This window comes from Cervus elaphus, chromosome 5 (assembly GCF_910594005.1).
Source record: "Cervus elaphus chromosome 5, mCerEla1.1, whole genome shotgun sequence".
Taxonomy (NCBI): Eukaryota; Metazoa; Chordata; class Mammalia; order Artiodactyla; family Cervidae; genus Cervus; species Cervus elaphus.
In genome coordinates this window covers 127,925,298-127,939,775 of record NC_057819.1, presented here as the reverse complement: position 1 = coordinate 127,939,775, position 14,478 = coordinate 127,925,298, and the positions used below count along the sequence as shown (strand labels likewise).

The following is a 14,478-nucleotide window of genomic DNA, read 5'->3' as shown; positions in this document are numbered from 1 at the left end:
AACTAGCCCTTCCCCTCATCTTTCCCCTTAGCTTCTTATGGCACCTTCCCCCACACTGGGGTGACTGCTATCTGTATTATAAAGATTCCAAATAGGGCAAAAATGGTTTTATTTAACATGCAGCAAAACAAGGGCAGCAGTTGATATATCCAGTAGTTTTTTGTCACAAAGTGACCTCAATAGTAATGAGTAGCACTCATAAATAACTCTTAAGTCTAAAGCTTACCGTAAAGGTACATTCCGCATAGTAGTCCCACAGAGCTTCCCAGGGCTGCAGCAGCCCATCTCTGGAGAGCTCTTGGATTTACTCCTCCAGGAGTGAAATGGATTCCCTTTCTTTCGTCCGTCCTAATGAAGCAGTGAAACCTGCTCGCTGATGAGGGGAGCGAAGGGGGTGATGGCCTCTTGATTAAGGAAGCCTGGCGAGAGAGGGAGGGCTGCTCCAGGGCTGCCTCTCCCTGGAGCTGGCTCTGGCTTATCCAGCTGAGTGTGGGTGAGCCACCTGCTCATTCCCCAGCGGCTGGGTCTCACCTGCCTGTCGCCCCGTGAGGCCTAGCTGTAGCCAGTGGACGGAGCACTGTTGAAGCAATAGGGTCTGGTGACTCGATTCAAGCAAAGCCCCTAATCTCACCACCTCCAGACCCAACATGTCGCTCGCTGACAGTGCCCCTCAGCAGCTGGGGACACTCGGGGTTTCTGGGCAGCAGGTAAGGACGTAAGTTTAGTGCAATGCGCCTGATCCTGAGGCCTCCTGTTCCCAACCGCGAGCCACCCCGCAGGCCATCTGGTGGGAGGAGGGGGGCCAAAGCAGGACACAGGGTGCTGTCTTCCCCTTCCGAGGCGTGAAGGGCAGCGCAGCAGTTTGTTCCAACGCTGAGCAAGAGGTAGTGAGTGAGTGAGATGGCCTGTTCCCACGGCAGCAGGCACCCTCTTCCCAGAAAGTGCTGGGTACCTGCTTCCGAAGAAGGCGCAACACTGCTCTCTTCCACTTCCTTTCCTAGTTGTGGTCCAGGCTGCTGCGAGGCCAAGTCCTACTTCCGGCAGCTTCCGTTCCTTCCCTCACTGTGAGTCCACAGGACACAGCCTGCCGCGGCCAGGGCCCAGCACAGCTCCTCTGTGGCCAGCCGCTCCAGGCTCATGCTGCCCACAGAGGGCGAGGGTGGCGGTCCGGCAGCACGCCAGCGCCCTGCTCTGGGCCCAGGGCCACTCGGGAGCCTAGGCTGTGCCCTCCTCCCTGGAGCCTGCCAAGGGGAAGCCTGGGTAGCAGGGGGGCTGAGAACTGGGGATGTGAGGATGTGGTCCTGGAGGGTCCTGAGTCTCTGCATCAGAGGATGCCAGCACAAGGGGAAAACCCACTCCAGCCCTGGGGCCATGTCCCCAGGGGGACGGCACAGCACCGGGGCCACTCCCCGCTCCTGATGCACACGGCCACTTCCAAGTCACACAGGTAGATAAAAACAGGTCCTTTTAGGGGCTGAAGGAAGAGAGATCACAGCAGTGGCTCAGCTCCCAGCAGCGGCGGCCAGGGCCCCTGTTCCACATCAAAGCTCTTAAGCACAGCGGTTAGGACGTGAAGGAGGACTAGGCCTGGAGAGCCTCCCATCTTGGGGCAGCCTGCCTGGGCTCCAAAGTGCAGCCGACACGTGTCCTCTGGGGTCATAGGTTCCCCCACTGCTCCACAGGGGGGAACTGGTCCACCTCACCCACCTCGGTGCTCAGCTGCTCCCCCAAGGCGAAGGTCAGCCTGTACCGAAGCCTCGCCTTCTCCTGCAGCAGAGGGGCAGCGCGTCAAGACACCCCTTCTGATACCCTTGGGGCACTTTCATGCAGGGGACACGCCCTGCTCCTACCACCCACCCCATCCTCACTTGGTCATTGGGCCAGGGTGGAAAAGGGACATGGGAGAAGCAGTAACACTCCAGGCTGGGAGGCGGTGGACACGGAGGTCTAAGCTGGGGCAGCCAGGGCTTTCCGCTGGGGTCCCCAGCTCCAGCTCACCTTCAGCGGGTTGGCCAGCAGCATGACCTGTGTGATGGCTGCAGGTGGCTGGATGGGGCTGAAAGGAGAGAGTTCTGTCCCAGAGGGTGGCTGCAGCTTCACTTTCATTGACTAGAGAGAGAGACAAGCTCCTTTGAAGACATGGCAGTGCCCTTGAGGTGGAACGGGGTGTAGGCACGTGGGTGCAGGAAGAAGCCCCAGGGGGCGGGGATACCTTGGGCACTGCGGCCTGCAGCACGATGCTCTTGATGGGCAAGGGAGCCGTGTTCAGCATGGACACCACCACCACCAGCACATCAGGCCGTCCTGGAGGGCACTCCTTGGCAAAATGGAAGAGGATGCGGAAGCCGTTTTTATCATAGGCCGTCACAGGAAGGGCACTGCCTGTGTGTGAGAACGGGGCAGGTGAGGGCGCAGGGAGAGGCCGGCCTGAGACAGCACCGCAGCCGACGGAGGGCACAGCAACCCCGGGGCCAGGAAGCTCCGGGCGGAGCCTGGGAAGAACCTCCCCCGAGCGCACAGTGGGGACAAGCACAGGCTGCGACCCCATAGTGTGGGCCGCGTGTGGCTCTAAGGGACCCTGGCAAGAAGAGCCTGGACCCACCCACCCCTTGCATGCGGCCCACAGCTCTGCAGGCTGGGACCCCCGCCCCTCACCCCGAGCCTCCAACACCTACTAGGCTTGATAGATTCCAGGGGCACGTGGACACTGGCCAGGGAGAGCTCGGGCCCCTTCACGGGGCTGCCCTGGGCCTGGAAGAGAGGGCTGCCGGGCCCCGTGGAGAGGGGGAGTAGAGGCCGAGCGGCGGCGCCTGGGAAGAAGCTGGAGGTGGCGGGTTTCACCAGGCCTGATGTCCTGGGCAGCAGGAAGGAGGACAAGGCGTGTCGAAGGCCAGGCAGAGCTGCTGGCCACCCTGCGCGGAGGCCCCCAGACTAGAGCCGGCTCTCCCCCATCCCGGCTTCCAGATTCCAGCCGACCCACCAGACTGAGAGGGAACTCCCGCAACCCCCTGGGGCTGCCTCCCCAGCACCCCACTCCCGCTCATTACACTTTGGCCTCTTGTAGAAGCTGGTCGAGGACATCCAGCTGGTGCAGGGTACTATCGCCCAAAGCGGAACCGTGGTACCCGGGGGTGATGGGCTTAGCCTTTGGGGCCGGAGCTGGGGCCAGGCCGGTGGAGAACAAGAATGGGCCGGCTTTGGGGGCAGGAACTCCAGCTGGGACCACCGGGGCCTGGGGACTGCCTGCGGGGGCCACTGAGGGCTGTAGGAGAGGCCCGTCTGTGGGGCTACAGACTCCCGGCCCGGGTTTGGAGCTGAAGAAGTCCAGGTCCGATTGCTCGCTCTGGGGAATGAAAGCGGGAGTGAAGTGGCCCTGCAGGCGGCGGAGGCTCCAGGCTCTCCACCCTGCCTGCCCCCCACGCTGTTCCCGGGGGCTGGGCTGAGCCCTCCGCACGAACAGCTGTCCAATGGACAGGGCGCATGAAGCGCTGTGTGCAGGAGGGTGCCCGGGGCCAGGACAAGGCTGGCAAGGGGGGCAGACATGGCGCCCGCCCCTACCTGGAGCAGGGGCCACTGGCTGTTCCCAGCTGCCTCGGCGGGAGGAGCGCTGGGCACTGCGTCGGCGAGGCCTGAGGACAGAGGAGACGGCCGTGGTGGAAGAGGCTCTGGCTAGGGCAGCCCCAGCCCCACCTCACCTGAGGGAGGGTCACGTGACCACCAGGCCGTCTGAGGGTGAAGGGGTGTCCCCCATAGCTTCCGGAGGGGAACGGGCCCTCTTCTGTCTTTATGCTGCGGGGGTGCCTCCCGGGGAAGGGGGAGCACAGCCAGACACGGCGTCCACCCGAGGACATTGCCCTGGGCCCTCCTCACCCTCGCTCAGCACCCGGGGTTCCCTCGGGCCCCCCTGCCCAGGGCAGCCCCCCTAGGACGCACCCAAGCAGAGCAGCTCCTCGTCCAGCAGGCTGAGGGCGTTGCTCGTGCTGCTGGGCCCTGGGGGCGCCTCGGGCTGGCCAGCTGAGTGGCTGCGCCCAGGGCCCGAGGCCTGGGGGGGCGGAGGGAGGACAGGGATGCTCGAGCTGGCGGGGGCGGGGGCCAGAGCTGGGGGCGGGCTGCTTGGCGCATCCACCTCGGCAAGGTCGATGAGAGTGCCTTGGTCGCTGGAGTGGCTGTTTCCTGGATGGATGACGGAAGGGGGCAGGAATCACCGGGGGCCCCTCCCAGGCTGCGCAGGGGAGGAGGGCCCTGAGCACAGCCTCTGGCCGCCTCCCAGAACACCTGTCCGGGAAGCGGTGAAGAGCTGGTGGAGGCGGCGGGTGGGGACACCCTGTGTGACCTCCTGGGAGGGGCTTGGAGGGCCTCGGAGTCCCCTCAGGCCTTTGGGCTAACACGGGGTCACCCTGCACTGGGGCCTGGCGGTGGGGACCCGGACTGCTCTGGAGGGAGCAGGGAACCAGAACACTTTACCTTCTGAGGTCACCACCTCGCCATTGATGACCTGCCCTTCAACGACTGTCTTATAAGAGTTGATGACCCGGGAGAGGTTGTCACTGGCCTGTAAGATGTCCCCTAGTACCGGAGAGAAACCCGTCACTCCTGGCATGACGAGGCCCCCACCACACACCATCCAAATCCCCGGGTCACCCCCTCAACCACCCTTCCCGTTCCACTCACCTAAACTATTGTCATTGTCCTCTGTCTCACTGGCAAGTTTGAATAACGTCCGCCTCTTGTTCTCACACCGATCAAACAGCTCCTATTAGAGACCCAGGCAGGAAAACTCGAGCTGCCAGGAGATCACCTAATCTACCGTCCACGCCAGAGTCCCGGCTCCCCGGTACCACAGCCAGTTCCTGGCAGATCACCCAACCCACCGTCCATACCAGGGTGTCCCAGCTCCCCTAGTATCATGGTCAGCTCCTGGCAGAGTCAGACTCTGCACGCATACTTCCTGCTGCCAGCCTCGGCCACTCTGCATCACAAGACACCTGCTCAGGCAGACAGGCAGCCAGGATAGCAGGTCCCTTCCCGCCTCCCTGGCTGGCACATGCCTCAGAATTCAGTCTCTTATGTGACTGAGGACGGAGAAGCACACCGGGGAACCAGGGTGGGCCTTTCTCTGCCCAAGCGTCCCCAGGCAGAAGGCGAGGTGGAGAGCAGGGGCGTGCCCCGAGGCAGGTCTGCAGAGTCACGCAGACGGAGGGTGCCCAGCGCTCTCGTGAATCAGCCACGGCTCACGTGAAAATGGGGGCGCCACCCCTCTCGGCCTGGCTGCTGGTGGAGAAGGATCGCCAGGGGTGTAGCAGCGTCTCGGGGCAGGGACGCCCTCTCCTGGGGCCTACCTTCATGAGCTCCTTGTCTGCCTCCGCAGAGCCCTCTCTGCTGTAGTGACGCAGCATCTCACCAAGCAGCTTCACGCTGTTATCCACCTCCTCTAAGGTGTGCAGACGCTCGGTCACCTTCTGGACCCGCGCCTCATCCTGCACCAGAGAGGACCAAGGAGCGAGAGCTCAGCTGGACTTGGCCCACCGCCCCCCCAAACCCTGCCAGGGAGGGTGAACACCTGCCCAGGGAACATGCAGGCCAAGGTCCGCCCCACAGAAGCTGCTTTCAAAACGTGATTCTTGGGACTACTGGCCTCAGACCTAATCTACAGCTCCTCTTTCAAAGCAGCAGCCCGCCTGCCCCCAAGCCTGACCCCACGACTCCCATTCCTCTCTCCTATCCACCCCCTGCTCCCACGTGTGGGGGAGCCCTGGGGACAGGGGAAGGGACCGCTGCTCTGGGGCCACGGGCTCCTCCTCCCCAGGGCTCAGGGCCCACCCACCTCCTTCACCATGGACTTGATGAGCTTGTTGGCCTCCTGCAGGTCATCTGGGTTTTTGCTTTTCAACAGCTTGGCTAAAAGCTGGAAGAGGAGGGCCTCAGAGGTGGAGGGACAGCAGCACCCCACTGGGGCACACAGGAACCAGGCACACCCTGGCGCTGAGTGAGCCCACACCCCATCAAGGACTTTACCTTGGATTTCTCCTCGTCATCAAAAACGGGGTTTTTGGGACGAGGCGGTGGAGACGGGATCAGCGTCCTGTCCACAGAGATCAGTGGGTCAGAATGCACGATGCCTGAAAGGGGACAGAGCAGAGGTCGCACAGGCTGGGCCGCCCTGGTGCCCGTTCTCACACAGCAAGGGGTGCCCCTGGGGCCAGGCCTGCAGGCCGCACACGCCTCAGCCCCTCAAAGCCCAGCCCAGAGCCCCCTGCTTGGGCGGACAGCCGCGTACCCTGTCTCTTCAACATGTGGTAGGCATCCTTGATCTTTGATTCTTCCGGCAGGGCCAATGTCCAGCTATAAAGTAGCTCAATAACCTTGGTCTTCACTTTCTCAGACACCCTGTCCCCCAGGTACTAAGGAGCAAAGGAAATGGGAAAACTGAGTGCGTGTAGCCTGGAGGCAGAGACAGAGGGAAGGCTGTGTTCACAGCAGTGAAATGGTCGCTAACTGGCTACAGTCCCCAGGTGTGAGCTGCAGGTGTGAGCCGGGTGTGAGACAGCGCGGCCGGGGGAGGGGAGCGGCATCCAGGGGGCACAGCCTCCGGTCAGGCAGGGGGCCGTGAGCTTGTCACCGCGTTCACACACAATAAGCCAGACGCATAGCTGCACTTTCTCTCGAAGGAGTGAACGAGAATGCGTTCGCGGTGAAGAGGTGTCCCGTCTGCCCAGAGCTGAAGCGACACTCGTGTGTGACCGTGGCGGCCACGTGACAGGCGAGGACCAGTGACTGCTGTCACGGGAGCCCGTCAGCGGGCTCACTGAGGCCAGGAGGTCAGCAGAGACGTCCCTGTGTGCGCGTCTACCCTCAGCACGGCGTCCTCTGAGTACAGGACCCAGGGAACCCCAGACCCGGGAGACGCTGGTTCGCATGGTGAAAACCGGTAAGGTGGGAGGGGGGAGGAACACAGAAGTTCTGAGAAACGAAACTGCCACCGACTGACCTTCGGAGAGACGACTTTGATCAACTCATTCAGAAACCGGAACTTGCCCACTTCGTTATGGAGCCTCCTGCCGCAGTTCTTCATGCAGGCTTCCAGCACCTGGGGCACAGAGGCCGGCGCTCAGGCCAGGACCTGGCCCTCGGCCAGACCCCACATGCTGGCGGCGCTGCATAAACCCTTGCCCAAGAAAGGACCTAACCAGAAGAGGCGGCCCTGGGGGGCATCAGGGCAGTGGGATTACACTCAGAAGAGTTCCTCAAGGTGCAAACCCCTCCAGGGAAGCTCAGCAGAAACTAAAGTAAAAAACGCTGAAGCCCAGTTAACAAGACAGTCAGACGGTCAGCCCTGGAGCAGGCCTGCCTGCAGATCCTGCCCTTGGGCTTCACAAGTGAGGAGATGGAGGCAGAGACCACACATTCCTCTGATTCAGGGTCCAGGGCTCTTTCCACAAGCTGAGCAACATGTTGGGCAGGCCGGAGAGGATGTTTCAATTCTGTTTTCTTCATCCTAGACAGACATGCTATTTTCCCGCCCTCAGCCCCATCGATCTTCCTTCTGGGGCCTCAAGTTCTCAGGCACTGCTATGGCGCCTGGTGCCTGAGTTTATGCCAAGGAGTGAACCACCCACGTGCTGCCCACTGCCCTGGCTTCCATCTTTGTAAATCTGGGATTTTCAACTGCACCACTATGGATGTTCTGGGCCAGTCACCTGTTCTGGGAGCCTGTCCTGGGCACTAGAGAGTGCTCAACAGCACCCCGGCCTCCACCCACATAGATGCCAGTAGCATCCCCTGACCTGTGACAACCAACAGTGTCTCCAGACACTGCCCAGTGTGACCGACCTGCCCCCACTGGAGAACCAGGTTTAGCTAAGGCTTCGCTCGATGGAGGACACGGCACAGGCATGCGCGTAGGCTAAGTGCCTTTCCACAACGTCCCCCCTCCCGCCCTTCCAGGAGCTGAAGGAAGTCAGGAGAGAACCCGGGCACCCTGGTTTAGGGGAGGGCCTGGAGGCGTCCCAGCACCACACTCGGCTCCCCGTCCTGAATCCTCCGAGTCTGAATAAACGCTAAGATCTGCCCACTGGGCTGACGCCTTCACTAGCGACCCGCGTCCTTTTTAGCTACGGGACGAATCACACCTGGCCAGCTCTTACCTGGCAGGACAGCTGCCGGCCTGTCTGAGCCCCAGCCCGGGTCCCCGGCCCTACCACTCTGCCTTGGCCTCTCTGCTTCTCCCACCACACCTCATGCTCACACTCAGCCATCCGTGATGCTTGGGCCTGGCACAGGGGCACACACGTCTGTGGAACCACTGACTGTGCAAGGTCCAGGGAAGTCTAGTTTGTATCCAGGACGCTCAGCTGGCTGAGGGCGTGAGCCCTGACCCCCTCAAAGATCCCAGCAGACTCGTGAAGATCCGTCACCAGCACGAAAAACCTACCGTCAGGGCCTGGACTGCCTCCCATTCCTGCGGAGACTGGATCTTATGGGCCAGCAGTCGGACAGCGATCTGCGGCCTGAAGACGAGCAAAACCACACCTTCAGGACGCGGACCCTTGGCCAGCTGGCCAGCCCTCCTCTGCCAGTTTTTCACTCTCCCGGTCAACCGTCTCTCACCTGCCCCCTAACAGTTCCGAGACTCACCCTTCAAGCTCCTTGTTGATCTGATCACAAAAGCCAATTATGTATTCCCAGTCCTCCTGGCGGTTAGAAGGATTGGTGGCTTTATCTGGGGAGAGAACGAAGAAGATGACGACTGTTATAAATAGCAAGGAGGACACCGTGGAAGGTTTTCCTCACAGTTTTAACGCATTGATGTGAAGAAATTTCTTCTCTAATAGAGCAGACTCAATAGTTTAGTCAGACAGCAAGTCAAATACAAATACTTGAAAAAAATTTTTTTCTGGTAGTGCTGCATAGCTTCTAGGATCTTAGTTTCCTGACCAAGGATTGAACCTGGGCCCCAAGCAGTGACAGAGCAGAGACTTAACCCCTGGACCACTACGGAATTCCCTACAAATATCGCTTTCTGTCCAGTATTGTGAAAGTTACAAACGAAAGAGAAAACAAATCTGAAGCCTCTCACTTTACGGTAAGTTAACGACGATTACTGAGCCCTCTAAGCACGAACTGTGCTGTCCGTCACTGGGGTCACAGAAACGGAATCTAAGCCCGAGCAATCAGCATCCCTGAGTTTAAACGGTCTTCCACGAACAAGGACAAAGACAAGCACTGAAGGGTCACCCAGGGTTTAAACTCCAGGAGGTGAATGTCAAGTCTCCTAACACGTGGTGTGTGTCCTCTCGTCTCAGTCATGCCCAGATCCTGTGCTTAGAGAGGATGGCCCCAGCTGAGGGGGGTTAAATGCGTTCCCATCTCTGATTCAGATCTTGGAGTCGGCCTCTTCCAGAAAGCACTCTCAAGCTGTTTGCTAAATTTAGGGCTTCAGGTTCAGAAGACTAACGGAAGACTGAAGGCGTGTATCCTTTTTAAAGCCCAGGCTCCTCCAGCAGATTTCCTCCAGGGCCAAAAGCAGAGTGAGAGCCTTGAAAAAGCCCTTCCCAAAAGGGGTGATGTTAGATGTTCCTGAATTCTGATTGCTCGTGACTCTGTTTCTTCACTTCCCTTTTCCTAATGTTAAAAATCACTAGCTCCACACTCAAACCCTAACAGGGACTCCAAGCCAGCCCCATCCCCGCCCAGGGGTCACGAGGCAGCAGACGCCACCCAGTGGCATAGGAAAGACCTGCAGCGCCCAGCGCTGTGCTTGCAGGACAGCGTTTCTGCTCTGGAGGCCAGAAAATTCTGGTGGTTTAGGATCATATTTGGAGGAAAAGAGAGATGTCAGTCCTGTCTTGAAAAGAGAATTAGCAGGCCCTTGAAAATGTCATGCTTGGAGGGAAGGGAGATTAATTCTATCAAGAGGGGCTATTTGTTGCCACAGGGAGCTACCAGCTGTCACCCTCCAGAGAAGCCCTGAGTCTCCCCCGACCAGGTGCCTGAAATTTTCTCAGGTGTCAGGGTGGCTTTGTTACTGCTGCTGCTGCTAAGTCGCTTCAGTCATATCCGACTGTGCAACCCTGTAGACGGCAGCCCACCAGGCTCCCCCGTCCATGGGACTTTCCAGGTGAAAGTACTGGAGTGGGGAGCCACTGCCTTCTCCGGACTTTGTTACTAATCCCTAGCATTTGAGATGCTTGGAGTTCCCATATGGCATTAAGACGGTGTAGGATACAAAAGTAAGATGGTTTGAGGAGCCATACCTGCCCTTGTCTCTACAATCATTTTGGGAGCAGTCACATGCCTTCCACTGTTTGCCACTGGAAAAGCATGTCACAGACACAGGGGACAACGTGCACAGCCCCTCTCCTCCCCACACACGGACACAGAGCCATGGGCGTTCACCAAAAATGTGTCCTGCCCGCGGCTGCCACGACTCCATTTCTGCTTCCAGGAACACTCCCACCTACTTCTCACTTTCATTCAACATCTCGAGAACCCCACTTCCTGTCCCCCAATAGACTTCCCCACCACAAACCTGCAGGGAGCTCTTGGCCTACACATGAACACAAAGCCCTGGTTTCAGCCATGGTTCGCCCCACTTCTGAGTATCTCCCCCCACTCTCCAGCCAGCTGAGATAGCAGACCTCAGTCACCCACAGGAACTGCAAGAACCTCTGGAGGTAACCTGGGGTGACTCAGGCACTCCGTCTGCCCACCGCCTCCCGGCAGATGCACACACCCACCACCCACTCAACACTCTCCTTCACCTGCAGCGGAGGTGACGCCAGAACCTCCCCTGCAGATCCTGCCTTCCAGAACCGCCCCTCGGGACTCCAGGTTTCTATTTTGGGGTCTCTGTTGAAAGCCTTATGCTAGTCTGTGTCTCTGCCTCTATACATCCTGCTCTCATTTTCAACTCAATTCTATCACTAGCCATGACTGTCGTGGGACCTCTGGTCCAGGAGGGAGGGGAACAGCATTGGCCACCCCGCCCCAACACGGCTCAAACAGTCCAGTGACAAGTTCCACGTAGCAAGGATAAGGATGGAAGGGAAGTCAAGGGTCAAACTTTAGTGCGAAGGTCTTGAATCAACGGAGACTTAGTCAACCACCAAGTCTTTTGTTAAACAGCCACAGAAAACTAAGTAGACAGCAAGTTAGGCCCTGGAGGAACGACAGGAAAAGTACAAGACTCGGATCCTACCCTTGAGGAGGTTACGGTCTTCTGGTGCAACTCATGAGAAACAACCAGAGCAAAACAAGACAGGGTGTAATTATAAGTGCTCACTTGGTGCAGAAACGAGTCTAAAAACACTCATCATTTCTCCTCCCTGACTTCCCTATTTCTATAAATGGTGCTACCATTCCAAAGCTCCTTTTGCCCCCAACCCCAGGCACCCAGGTCTGAAGGCTCCATCTTCCCTCTCCTCATCCAATTTCATTAGTCAGTCCTAATCTCTTCCTTCTCCATGTCTTTACTATTTTTTTCCTCCTCGAGGCTAGTAGGGTCTTAGCTCCTCTGCCGGGATTGAGCCCCGGCCCTCGACAGTGAAAGCGTGGAGCTCTAACCACTGACCTGCCAGGGAATTCACCTCAATGTCTTTTTGTGCGCTGTGCTCAGTGGCGTCCGACTCTTTGCAACCCCATGGACTGTAGCCCACCAGGCTCCTTTGTCCGTGGAATTTTCCAGGCAAGAATACTGGAATTGGCTGCCATCTTCTACTCCAAGAGATCTTACTGACCCAGGGATCAAACCCGAGTCTCTTGCCTCTCTTGCCTTGGTAGGCAGATTTTTTACCACTGAGCCACCTGGGAAACCCCAGTGTCTTTTTAAAACTGTTTTTTTACTCCTGCCCTGACCTCCTGATTTCTCACTTGCTTCCAGAACTTCTGCTCCAATCCATCCTATGTAAAACACCTATAGGAACCTTCCCAGAACACTGACTTAACAGGTACAGTATGAATGGGAATCTCTTAACTGGAGACACAGACTTCTTGGAGTGGAATTGGAGCCGGTCCAGAGTTTGGCTCTTCCTAGCTCTCTCTTCCATGTTCCTACAGGAACGCCCTACTTGAGTCAAACGTCTGTTACTGCATGCCCCAAACACGGTCTGCTCCCTCCACACCACTGTCTGCTGTTTTCTTAGCCTATTTTCCCATTCTTTAAGGCCTAGCTCGAGTGCCATCTCCCCACTGGGAGAACCATCTCCCATTTCACTTATCCCCAATTTCCCAAAATAAACTGTCTGTATTTTAGCATTTATGGTTCCTGCTTTTTTACTTAAAAATGCTTTATCCACTCCAGCACCACTATCATCAAACTGAAGGCAAAGACTTTGAACTTAGTTTTCATTAACACCTCACACAGTAGGTATTCATTAAGCACTGATTAACTGCAGTAATGACAGGACTTTAGAGAAGGCTGAAGTCATCAAGAGATGGTTTGTGGGGAAGGAGATGCCGGGATGGGTTTCAAAGCATGTAAAGGAGCACAGGGGAACAGGGCTTTCAGGAAAGGAGAGGAAGGTGTGTTGGTGGGACAAGAACATGCAGCTGACCGAAGCAAGGAAGAATACGAGGAAGTCACAGAGAGGCAGAGGGGAGCAGCAGTGCGATGACTTGACTAAGCAGAAGGTTCTTCTGGGAGCAGAACTGGGCTGGGGGGGAGACCTGAGACCTGTCCAAAATGTCACTCTATGTAACAGGAAAGGGTCAAAGGCTAGTCTCAGCTCTAGTCTCTACAGATACCCTCCCTCTCCCCCATCACCATCTCCACTCTCCCTCAAAAACAGGTCTAAACTCTAAACCTAGCCTATTAGACTCAGCTGAGGTCATTTAAATTTCTCGAAGTCCCCATTAACATCTGTAAATGGAACCAATTCCAGAGTATTTACATACAGTTGGGTGGCAATACTTTGGCCACCTCATACAAAGAGTTGACTCATTGGAAAAGACCCTGATGCTGGAAGGGATTGGGGGCAGGAGGAGAAGAGGACGACAGAGGATGAGATGGTTGGATGGCATCACCGACTTGATGGGCATGAGTTGGCGTGAACTCGGGAGTTGGTGATGGACAGGGAGGCCTGGCGTGCTGCGATTCATGGGGTCGCAAAAAGTCGGACACGACTGAGCGACTGAACTGAACTGAACTGGGCGGCTCTGGGCAAGTGAAGCGATTAGAGCCAAGGTGTCCTCTTTTGCGACAGTGACACCAGCACCTACTTTGCTAGGATTCTTGACAAATGAACGTCTTTGGAGCACTCTGAGCTCCTGGGAGAACAGTTCCACATACACAGAAGGCTTTGTGACGTGCCTGCAACTGCACACCTTGCAAATGTAACCTACGTTCAACCACCTGACCAGGGTTTCCTATGAAGGGGAGTCAGGCCGTTGGAGGAAGTGGGCATCACCCCTCAAGAGGCTGCAGGCTCTAGTGAATAACTGACAGTGCACAAGGCAGCGTCTCGGCTCCAGCCTGTCTTATCACCCTGCGCAATTTGTCTTCACTTAAACAGGCCTCCGGGGGCCTCCTCTAGCCCATACTTCGTAAACTCAACGTACTAACCCTTCGGCCAAATGCAACCTGCTAAGGTTATCCTGTATTTCCTCAACAGCAATATGAGTGAGCAATCATAGCAATAGGCCGCTGTAACTACAGTATCAGGCTGCGTCTCTCAGCTTTGCTGAGTAGTTTACCAACTAATGACTCGTTAAGACATGCGGGGGGTGGGGAGAAGGGTCCCCCAACAGAGCTTTCATTATGCTTCGGCTACTGCAGGGAAAAGTACACTTTTTCCCCCTCTCTCTCTGGATTATTTTCACTTCAAACATTCAGCCTGCGCGAAGCAGTCACTTCTGGAATACACGGTCAAAATTCTGAAGCTATGTGAGTACGCTCAGCACCACCCACCGCTCCCGGAATTCAGCCCCAATTCGGAGCTTTCCCCTTCGTCGGAAGAGCGCAGGGGTCCCGGAGTCAAGGCCTTGCGCGGCCCCACCCCAGTCTCCCTAGAGCGCCGATGCATGTCAGCCTGAAGCACTTGGCTGTCACTTTCCCTGAGCCCGCGAGGCCCGAACTCACCGCGCAGAGCGCGGGAGCGAGAGGAGACGCCGCGGCTCAGAGAGCACGGGCCGGGCGGCCCCACTGAGGAAGGGGCGCGATCCCGGGGCGCTCGCGGCGCGGGCGAGGCTTGGCGCGGGCTGCCGGGCGGCGCCACCGCACGGCCGGGGGAGGGGACCGAGGGCTGGGGAGAAGGGCGGCTCGAGCGCGAACAGACTCTGCCGCGGATACTCACTCAGCCAGGACTCCAAACTCTCCCCTTCCGCCTCCGCCATATTGCAGCCGCCCGGGCCGGCCCAGCGGCCTCAAACCTCGCGAGAACCTGAGAGAGACGAGTCGGGGCGGGGCCTGCATATAGGGACCTGAGAAGACCGAGTGCCGCCGCCTAGGATCTTGCCAGGCTGCGACGGATAATGCGAGGGCGA

At 57.8% G+C, this 14,478-nt stretch overlaps 1 protein-coding gene across 7 annotated transcripts; it reads right to left on the bottom strand.

The window, feature by feature from the left end:
- Positions 1–92: 92 nt before the first annotated feature.
- Positions 93–14,453, bottom strand: GGA3 (golgi associated, gamma adaptin ear containing, ARF binding protein 3). Of its 7 annotated transcripts, XR_006341398.1 has the most exons (18): positions 14,289–14,453; positions 8,635–8,719; positions 8,432–8,507; positions 6,989–7,087; positions 6,278–6,401; positions 6,016–6,119; positions 5,825–5,905; positions 5,340–5,477; positions 4,672–4,753; positions 4,465–4,566; positions 3,934–4,173; positions 3,559–3,629; positions 3,048–3,343; positions 2,676–2,854; positions 2,213–2,382; positions 1,999–2,109; positions 953–1,767; positions 93–873 (listed from the first exon to the last, which is right to left on the bottom strand). XR_006341398.1 is itself a non-coding variant. In XM_043905543.1 (17 exons), exons 1-17 carry the CDS (start codon positions 14,326–14,328, stop codon positions 1,657–1,659), a joined length of 2,109 nt encoding a protein of 702 aa, XP_043761478.1. In that variant the 5' UTR covers positions 14,329–14,453; the 3' UTR covers positions 93–1,656. The 7 variants fall into 7 exon arrangements, 4 of the variants coding, with proteins under 4 accessions (XP_043761478.1, XP_043761480.1, XP_043761479.1 ...); XM_043905543.1 differs by having other exon boundaries at positions 93–1,767; XM_043905545.1 differs by lacking the exon at positions 8,432–8,507 and having other exon boundaries at positions 93–1,767; positions 14,289–14,345.
- Between the last annotated feature and the right edge of the window lie 25 nt (positions 14,454–14,478).

Excerpts from the sequence above, each read along its gene's own strand:
- GGA3 (XM_043905543.1), bottom strand. The coding sequence starts at position 14,328 with ATGGCGGAGGCGGAAGGGGAGAGTTTGGAGTCCTGGCTGA. Across the intron at positions 6,402-6,988 it reads TCAAAGTCGTCTCTCCGAAG|TACCTGGGGGACAGGGTGTC; the intron begins GTCAGTCGGTGG and ends TTTGCTCCTTAG. Across the intron at positions 3,630-3,933 it reads CGAGGAGCTGCTCTGCTTGG|GCCTCGCCGACGCAGTGCCC; the intron begins GTGCGTCCTAGG and ends CTCTGTCCTCAG.